Source organism: Sinocyclocheilus rhinocerous, unplaced genomic scaffold (assembly GCF_001515625.1).
Source record: "Sinocyclocheilus rhinocerous isolate Xijiao unplaced genomic scaffold, SAMN03320098_v1.1 scaffold4140, whole genome shotgun sequence".
In the NCBI taxonomy this organism is placed as follows: Eukaryota; Metazoa; Chordata; class Actinopteri; order Cypriniformes; family Cyprinidae; genus Sinocyclocheilus; species Sinocyclocheilus rhinocerous.
In genome coordinates, this window is record NW_015661995.1 from 49,273 (window position 1) to 59,509 (window position 10,237).

General features: G+C 40.7%; 1 protein-coding gene across 1 annotated transcript in view; it reads right to left on the reverse strand.

The window, feature by feature from the left end:
- LOC107727149 (uncharacterized) overlaps positions 1 to 10,237 on the reverse strand; it is a 24,549-nt gene that overhangs the window by 12,647 nt on the left and 1,665 nt on the right. Inside the window, exons 2-7 of the mRNA XM_016536933.1 lie at positions 9,784 to 9,936; positions 6,526 to 6,631; positions 6,283 to 6,403; positions 4,067 to 6,127; positions 3,509 to 3,677; positions 3,251 to 3,413 (exon numbers count right to left, since the gene is read on the reverse strand). Coding sequence (XP_016392419.1) covers positions 3,251 to 3,413; positions 3,509 to 3,677; positions 4,067 to 6,127; positions 6,283 to 6,403; positions 6,526 to 6,631; positions 9,784 to 9,936 — 2,773 coding nt within the window. The remainder of the gene's footprint in view (positions 1 to 3,250; positions 3,414 to 3,508; positions 3,678 to 4,066; positions 6,128 to 6,282; positions 6,404 to 6,525; positions 6,632 to 9,783; positions 9,937 to 10,237) is intronic.

Genomic DNA, 10,237 nt, shown 5'->3' on the forward strand with positions numbered 1-10,237 from the left:
ACATATCACAACTAAAAAGAGGATTGAATCCCATTTAAACTTCAAGTACAAGTCAATTCACCAGCTTTTTCCTTTGTTTAGTTTGCCGTCTGAACCTGTGTTGGAATCAGTGCTTGAAGTGGGCCGGTACGCACCGGTACACAGTACCGGCACTTCTATATTTTAGTGTTTAGGAGTACCTGCACTTTTTTGTGCGTACCGCCACTTCTGACATGTTTCCAGTACTCTGAGTAAAAGCGTCAGTGTCTGGGTAATTAGAAATGACACTATATAAATCACACTACCCAGGCGGAATCACCTCTCATCTCGACCAATCACGTGAGCGAATTCAAGCGGAATAGGTCTACCTCATGTGTGGGGTGCCAGAGCATGTCAGAGGAGGCGCGTAGAGTAGTATAATTAATTAATTAATTAAAAAATAATTAATTATTGATTACTAATTTGAATCAGTACTTTATAACGAAAATAATACCTTAAAAATGAAAAGAAGGCAGGCTTTTGCGATCACATCAAACCGGTAAACTCCTGGAATGTCCAAGGATCCAGTAAATTAATTCAGACAGCAAGTTCAAAACAGCGCTAATGCAGAGAAAACATGGCTGATTTCATTGCGGAGAGAATAGTGACTGACGTCCAGATGTCATTAAATTATTCTGTTCAGTGTGTATTTGGCTTAAAAGCAAGAGTGTTTTATAATAGACGCTGGCTGAAGGTAGTGCTGGGCGGTATACCGGATATGGTTAACACCCGGGCATGCATGAAAAAAATACCGTCATGTACCGTGAAACCGGTATAATTTAGAAAAATACCGTGATATCAATTTTTGGTCATACCGCCCAGCACTAGCTGAAGGTGGTCAGAGGTTTAGTGATTCTGAATGGATCCATATAGTTGGTTTAGTGGTCTTTGGCGTCTCCCTGTGGTCCTGTTTGGTATCGCAGATTGACTTGTGCTAATTTGTACTGAAAACTTTTATTTAATTATCGATTGATTGATTGATTGTGGGGGGTGAGTACCGGCACTTCTTTTTTTCCACTTCAAGCACTGGTTGGAGCTCTTAATTTTGAACTCTCAAAGTGTGAATAATGCGAAAATTAGGGTTATGATTTAATTTAATAAATATGAGTGCTGCACGTTTCAAAGTCAAAACACGGCACGGGTGTTTTTATATCAATATATCTCTATATATTTGTCTTCAGAAAAGGTTCAATGTCATTTTTATTTAATCTTGCCTATAATGCCTGATAAAGTAGCGTTAATGAGCACAGTGCTGCTTTTTATACAGCTGTTGCCAGGGAAACTACTACGTTATTGCTGTTTCAAAAGCGCCACCTGCTGGCAGAGAATGAATATACATTTTCAATCAGCACGTCTACTGTTTCTGTTCAGACCATTACAAAAATCGATGCATATTTTTATGAAGCAGTTGTAAATGTGAACCGGTGGATTGGTAAGAAGCTAATATGACTTATAAAAATCTAAACAGTTATGTCACTAAGATACAATTATATGTTTTAAATTGACATAATAATATAATAATTGATCCTTTTGACTCATCCCTTTTCTTGGCAGGTTAGGCCACACAGCATACATATAAGAGAAAAGACCCTACCGTTCAAATTAGATGTAATGCAGTTACTGTGAGATGAAAATTTTAATCATATGACATTTAAGTGATATTGCACAGAGGTCTGCTCACTTCTGTTGTACACTAAGCTTGCCACGGTATGCCAAGGTAATACCGGTTACGAAGACAGATACCGGTATGAAATTTTCAGTTAAACTTGACGACAACAGCTGGTATATTTATATACTAACAAACAGAATACCCTTCAATGATGTATAGTTGCCAGTAAACATTAGAACAGGCTCCCACATTTCCACAGCTCTCCTTCTCAGGGCTGTGTGTTGAGCCCCCTGCTCTATATCCTCTACACATACGACTGCACCACCGTACACTCCAGCAACACCTTCATCAAATTTGCAGACGACACCATAGTGGTGGGGCTCCTCTCAGGGAATGATGAGTCTGCCTACCGGGACGAGGTGGAGCGCCTGTCAACAAGGTGCAATGACAACAATATGATCCTGAATACGTCAAAGACAAAGGAGTTAGTTATCGACTTCAGGAGGGAAAAAAAACAATATCCAACCCATAGTCATTGGTGGGAACTGTGTGGAACGGGTCACAGTCATCCGTTTTCTGGGAGTCTGCATTGAGATGGACTTGACCTGGGGCAGGAACACCACAGAACTGGTGAAGAAAGCACAGCTGAGACTCTACTTTCTGAGGGTTCTCAGGAAGAATAACATTGCTCAGAGTCTGCTTGTATCACCGCTGCACTGTGGCGTATAAAAAAAGAGCTCCAGAGGGTCATCGGAACTGCAGAGAAAATCATTGGGTGCCCTCTCACAACTTCACGGTTCCCGTTGTCTCAGGAGTGCTCACAGTATCATAAAGGACTCATCACACCCAGGCCACTCTTTGTTCAATCTGTTACCATCAGGCAGATGGTACAGAGCCATTAAAACAAGGACAAACTGACTCAAACTGTTTTTATCAAATAGCTGTACAAGCTTTAAATACCTCATAACAAATGTGAAATAAGGGATTTGATTATTAAGTATTTGCACTTTGTTCATGTGTGTTTTATGTGTTTTGTGCAATTTTTGAATGTACGTGGGTGTGTGGTTGTTGTTTTTTTTAGAATGAGAGACCATCCATTTTTTTCGTTTGCACTGTTGGACAAATCATAATAAAGGTATTCATTCATTCATGCTTTTCTTGCTTCTCATACGTACATGTACTAATGGCTTCCGGCTTTGCTACTGTTCGGACGCTCTTGCTTACTGCTCCGTGCTTTGCTCTCCGTTTATGTACTTTTCTCAGATTTTAACTCCAGCAACACATTTAACACATTTTTGGCAGAAACACTAAAACTAAAAACTTTTCGGGACTGGAATATTATATAATATCCCACTGCCAGCAGTTTGCATTCCAGAGACGGGAAAACACAGCTGCATACATTCAAACAGAAGAGAAAGAAAATGCCTCTTGTGGAATCTACTTGCTGCATGAACTGCCATTAACTTCTACAAAGGATTGCGGTTCTTGAAACAAAGTTTCAAAGAATCAAACATTAATTGCAAAAATAATTCACAATATTATTGGTTTGATGAATAAAATACAACAAACAAAAGCAAATCCCTTTAATATCAAAAAGAATAATCAAATAAAAACACATCTAACCTTGGAGGTCTTCTCTCCTTTGAAATATTCCAGAGCATCATAGAGGTGACTGTAAGGTCTAGAACGCTTGCCCTTTCCAACATAGAAAACAGCACTGATGAACGTCTGAAAACATTCTTTAGGATTCATGGACTGACTTCGATATGGTAGATTCTTCGTCACCCTATAAAGCAGCAGTAGGGAAAAAATGTTAGCAAACAATAAAAGAAACAGTCATTGTCCAAATAAAGACAACACAATGTGAGAGAAACCATGTACCGTGGGTCAAGCAGCAGGTAGTTAAAGCTGGATTTAATGAAACCCTCACGCCATCTCTTATTCTGATCTGGCTTATCAAACTGCTCACACAGAGCGAGCTCATCTGCTTGACAATTAGGAAGTACGAATCTGTGAAGCACATTTTCGAGTTCTGGGCTGTAACCTGCAGCTGAGAAAGAAATAATTGCTCTTTAAACACAAGGAAGCATGACACTTATATGCTATCACTGATCTTCTTCTCTTTTATTACAGAGGAACCTTTCAATTAGTCATCATCATCAAATACGATACAAAATATTAGACCCGTTTGACATTAATTTTCATGATAATGTAATGTTAATGTTCATGTTGTAAATGAGAATGGCAACTAGTCATTGTATGAAACACAAAACTAAAAATGATTTATTCATGTGACTTTTGAGTTCCAGTTATATAACTACACGTTTGTAAGTAGGCATGCTGGTGGCCTCCACATAAAAGCTAATGGACCACATGGCCACCTCTTGAGTACCTTGGCTTTATGTAATTCACGAATGCTTTCTGTTTTGGCATACATACCACTGGGGCTCACTGCGACTGATTTCTGGCTGTGTGGCGTATTCTGAAGGGATCTCTTCAACTTCTGTACGTACAGTGGGCGGGTTTGACTGTTTATGGGTCCTGGATATTCTCCCATTTCAATTAACTTGCTTCTGAGGTCCTTGTCAGTTAGGCCACTTACTCCAACATCACTCTCCTGTTTGGGAGGATAGCTGTCTGTGCTACGGTCTGGACTTGTAGACCCGAGCTGAAGGGAGCGCCAATCATACAGCAGTGTGTCCTCAGAGCTATTGGTGCTTATGCTAGAGCTGAAGGAGGTATTGGCCGTTGGGGGAACATGGGTCTCAATGAGCTCATGGCCCTCTTCAGTGTCAGTGTAAAGGTATTCCACAGGCTCATCCGTATCAGTAGTTAAGGGCTTTCCAGCAGATGTGCAAGAAAGGTTTGCCAATGCCTGTCGCGAGCGGCCTGACAGTCGGCTCATGCTATACCGAGGAGTACATCCAGAGCGCCCTGGATTAGCACCTGGATTCTTCTGTGCTTTTGGGGATTCATACATCAAGCTGGAGGCAGATTCTGAGTTATCTACCTGAAATGGCAAAGACCCTTGAGAGGCAAGTCCACACGTAACACTGGACTCTTTGTCTCCTACAGCAGTAGGGATGATCTGTGGCATCCCTTTTGCAGTTTTCTTCACTTCTTGCATACCAGTCAAGCATTCAGGAGTGGTTACCTTATTACCAGCCTCACTGACACTCGTTTCCAACTGTGATTCAACAATACTTTCAAAAATTAACACCGTGTCAGCCATGCTGTCCGATAAGATTAGTGTGTCAGCTTGGCTTTGACCATCTGAGCTTACAGATAACTTGAGAGAGCTCAACTGGGAGTCAACATCCTCCATTTTGTCCTTATCAAGACTGTGCTTTGACGTACCATAAGGCGACTTAACCGTGTTGCGGCGCAGTCGGATAGCGGTGGGCAGCGTCTGTTCAAAGAGGCAAGAGCTGGCTTGAAAGGAAGCCAATTTTTGGCTCATTCTCTCTGAATGACGACTCAATCTGGACCTTGTTCTTCCAGTGACAAATGGACTTGGAATACAATCAGTTTCAGTACTGGTCACCGCAACCTTACCAGCATCTCTGCCAGTTGCAGATAAACTCGATTGTTCAATATGTCTCCTGACTACTTCTTTCAGCTGTCTGTTTCCATCACCAACAGAAGTAAGACTTTGATCTCTAACTCTGAAGCCACACTGCTCTACAGTCAAATCTGATTTGTGGGCACAGGGTTCGGTCAAAGGTGGACTTGCATTGTTTTCAGTGCTAGGGCTCAGGCATGGGTCACTGCCACAGCTGTTGTACTCGCTGGATCCACTGCTGATGTGGGGCTGAATAATGCTCTTAAATTCATCATCATCATCCTCATCCTCATCATCAAGTTGTACATGCCCCACAACAGTCTTATCAAATTCATCTTCCATCGTGTCAACTTCTTTGGAAAAAATGAATACATCGTCAGGACACGTGACATCGATTCCCTGACTCTGTAACACAGTTGCCATACGCTTAGTGTCTAGGAAATCTGGGTATTGAGAAAGGTCCGATGTAAGATCACTCGACTGATCGAGAAAGAACTGCTGATGATCATCTGGGCTGATAACAGGTAAATAATCAATACTTCCCTTGAAGGTGACACTCCTCCGGTTTTCCCGTTGAGACAAAACAGGGATATTCTGAGAAGCATCACAGTCAGTATCTGTGGCTTGATGCTGATATGTCGACACCACCCCTGGATTGTTCTTATTGTCCACAGCAGAGAGACAAGTACTAGACAGCATCGGTAATTCCTTACACATTTCATCTTTATTCCAAACATGAGAATCATGTGACTCGAGATCTGATATATCTGAGAGCCAGAAGGCCTGACTCTCTCTGATCAAAGGTTTTCCACTGACTCTGCAAGTGCTGGGAAAAGAGGACAGGCGTGTGCTGCTCAATGGTTCTGCTCCAGGGGGAATAAGCATTGAAGCTTCTGGACTGAACGAACTGTCACTCATGGACTGTCCAGAGAGGATTGCTAGAAAAAAGGAAGACAATATTATGGTAGTATAATAAGTTCTCCTTCCACAAATGATAGATAAAACGCGGTATTATCTTTGGCTTTAACTGCACACTTCTGTTAGAGCATGAGGCCTGATAATTAACCCAAATAATAACAACAAAAATTCTTACAATACTGGAATTTGGGCATGTCTTGCTCCTCTTTGGATGTATGGGATTCATACTCTTGAAGAAGACTAGCACATTTACTGTTCTCCTCCTGCTCTGCCAGATCAGATGGCTTATTCCCATCCTAGAAACAAAGCAGATAACACTTAAATTTTTAGTGTTTCCAACTTGCTATAAAACACAGACTTAAATACAGATCATTACAGCAGGTCAGTACTGGAGATGGTAATGCACTGAATGTTTTACTTGATCTGTGAGGTTTGGGTTTCCGCCGTTCCTTAAGAGTAATCTGAGATTCTGAAAACACCCCCAAGATGCAGCAATATGTAAAGGAGTCAGATCGTCAGTAGTCCTAAAACCAACCAACCAAAACAATAAAACATCAGGGTAACAGAGAAACACTTTCAAGGACTTTTCAAAGCACTATTTTTTTGGTTTTCAAGGACTAAAACAATATCGATATTATCTTTCAAATTCTAATAAATAAACAATAAATGAACAAAATGGTACAAGTATAGTGCAGCACATGCAAAGCATGCAACAACTGTGGCAACTTTCAAATCTGAAAGGATACTATGGCAAAGTTATTCAAGCTGATTTCTTTTTTCATGAATATATGATTGACCTGAAGAATGAAAGCTATATTACACATGGAAAATTATGAGCTATATCATTTGACTACTTCTGGACTGTTGAACAAAAACACCCGCCTATGCCATTATAAAGCTCGGAAGAGCAAAGACCATTTTTAATATAACTCTGATTGGATTCGTCTGAAAGAAGAAAGTAATACACACCTAGGATGCCTTGAGGGTGAGGAAAACATGGACTAATTTTCTTCTTTTTTTTTGTGAACTTTCCCTTTAACACTGACAAGGAAATCCCTAATATGGACAAAGATATCTAGTTATTGCTGTAGCTACAGAAATGTTAACTGATGAAACTTGAAGACAATAAACATACGATTGTGACAATATATGGTTTATCTGTGTTCTTCAAGCAGTCTTGGGTATTTTTGTGTGTTCTGAAGATGAACGGAGGTATTACGGATTTGGAACGACATGAGGGTAAGTAATTAATGACAGAATTACACAAAGAGGAGAAAATACTGTAGCAGGCAGAGCAAACTCACTTTTCATGATGCGCAAAATATTGGAAGAAAATCTTAAAAATCTTAAATACTGAACTGTGGGATTATCTGAATCTCTGAGAGGAACTAACTGTCTTCAGGAAAGTTTAGATGGTGTTTTCTTTTCATCTGGTCTCTGTATATTGCATATTAATGTGGTATTTATAAGCGCAGCACCACCTGCTGTCAGAGAGTGAATCTGCGTCTCATTCAGCCCGCCTGCTGTTTCTGTTTACTTCAGGCATGTTTCATGTAGCATCATTTCACAAAGCTAAGGTCAGACCATTCTGGTTTTGCGTCAAATTTTGAAATTATACAATCTAATTTACATCAAAAACTGCTCATGCACATGTTTGTAACATGTTTGTTTGGATCGTGATTAAAATGCAGTGTTTCTGCAACTGTTCCATGCATTCTGACTCATATAAAGGCACAGTCAGGGACAAACCGTGAAACCGTCAGAATCCTAAAAAAAAAAAAAAATGATACAGATTTTTGGTCAAATCACCCAGCACTAGCCATATCCAGGTGTCACACTAACCGGCAAAGCCCTGTGCACAGATGCAAACTCCTCACCTTTCAGTGACAACTCACCTTTTTTTATATCAAAATAGGTCACCTATGAGATTTGCTTAGATCCCATTAGAAAGTGTTTTTATGGTGGGGTGTTTTACAAGGGTACTTGTGATCTTACAAGGGTAAATAAAGAAGTAGTATTTTCTTTACTCTTTACTTCAAAAACTGTTTAAAAAGGGTAATATGTTATGTATTTGAGGTCTGAGATGTGGGAACGGCCATCTAATCAGCCAATATTGTCCTAAATAGCCTGCATAGCACTTCATCTTTTATAACATGGGATTTTGACCAAATATATTCAATCTTGATTTTTGTAAAATGTTGCAACAAGATGTTAAAAAAACTTTTGTGTGTGTGTGTGTGTGAGAAAGATCACAGTTCAGAAGCTTCACAGTTTTCAATATTCTCAAGTTTTTTTTTTTACCCCTTACCTGTGTGCATCTCTGCCTATGTATAGTCAGAATGTTATATTTACAATATGGTAACACTGGTGTATCCTATGCGGAAGTGTTTCTTTTCAGAATAACTATTTACAATAAACCATACATTTCACATATTTCAACAGGGCATCTTGAATTCATAATATTCATTATTCATTTTACATTCTTAAATGCCAAAACTTCAACAACACAAGGGCAGATCCCTTGAGCGCAGCTGATGACGCTCGAGTGATCAAGAATATTCTAATATCCAATGAATACGTTTCCTTCAATTCCTCCGTCCTCGTTTTCTTCCCTCGCATCCTAAGAGGGTGGAGCGGAGTAGTAGTATACATTTACTTAATGCCATGTCAGCATCTAAGGCTATTTTCACGGTAAAAACTATTTAAAAATACAAGTATAACAAACAAACACAAGTTATATTGAGTGGAGCTGAGACACGGGGAAAGGAGGCATAAGAAATGAGCAGCACCCAATGACTGGGTTACTAGAGCTTCTTTTATTACACTGCTAATTACCAACTGATTAAACGGACGTGAAATATAGATCTGAGTTATTTTATTAGATGATTTGTATAGAGACCCTAGACAGAAAGCACATCTGTGCAGGAAACCCTGTCCCAGATGAGTGTTCGGCTCTACAAGCATTGCTCTGAACGAGCAGTCAGAACAGAAGCAGACTGCTGGAAAGCTGCTGTCGCTGGAGATAACAGCGGAGAAGTGCTGCTGTGACTGACCTGAGGTTCGGATCCGCTCCGTGCTGCAGAACGAGTTTGAGGCAGCGCAGTCCTTTCTCAGACTCTTTACCTGCAGCTAAATGCACCGCTGACACTCCGTCCCCGACGATCCTGTTCGGGCAAGAATATTCTAATATCCAATGAATACGTTTCCTTCAATTCCTCCGTCCTCGTTTTCTTCCCTCGCATCCTAAGAGGGTGGAGCGGAGTAGTAGTATACATTTACTTAATGCCATGTCAGCATCTAAGGCTATTTTCACGGTAAAAACTATTTAAAAATACAAGTATAACAAACAAACACAAGTTATATTGAGTGGAGCTGAGACACGGGGAAAGGAGGCATAAGAAATGAGCAGCACCCAATGACTGGGTTACTAGAGCTTCTTTTATTACACTGCTAATTACCAACTGATTAAACGGACGTGAAATATAGATCTGAGTTATTTTATTAGATGATTTGTATAGAGACCCTAGACAGAAAGCACATCTGTGCAGGAAACCCTGTCCCAGATGAGTGTTCGGCTCTACAAGCATTGCTCTGAACGAGCAGTCAGAACAGAAGCAGACTGCTGGAAAGCTGCTGTCGCTGGAGATAACAGCGGAGAAGTGCTGCTGTGACTGACCTGAGGTTCGGATCCGCTCCGTGCTGCAGAACGAGTTTGAGGCAGCGCAGTCCTTTCTCAGACTCTTTACCTGCAGCTAAATGCACCGCTGCCACTCCGTCCCCGACGATCCTGTTGGGGTTGGCACCGCCACGCAGCAGAGACTCTACACACCTGCACAACGACAGATTATCCTCACATCTGCTGTATGAGCACTGCAGCAGTCTGAACTGACACACGCTGCGCCAACATGACACATGAGGGGCTTAGCCCAGAGAATACACCGGATGCACTTTAATAAAATGCTAGTAAGTTACATTGGCTAAGTGGCTTTTTTTTTTTTTAAACAGCCAAGTATAATTAAACATGCAGGGATCTGTACAGTACACTTATTTTGTTAAGAAGCTATAGTACATGTATTTACACTGCACTTACAAATTGCAGAGATATGAAATGACTGGGGGGGGGGGGGGGC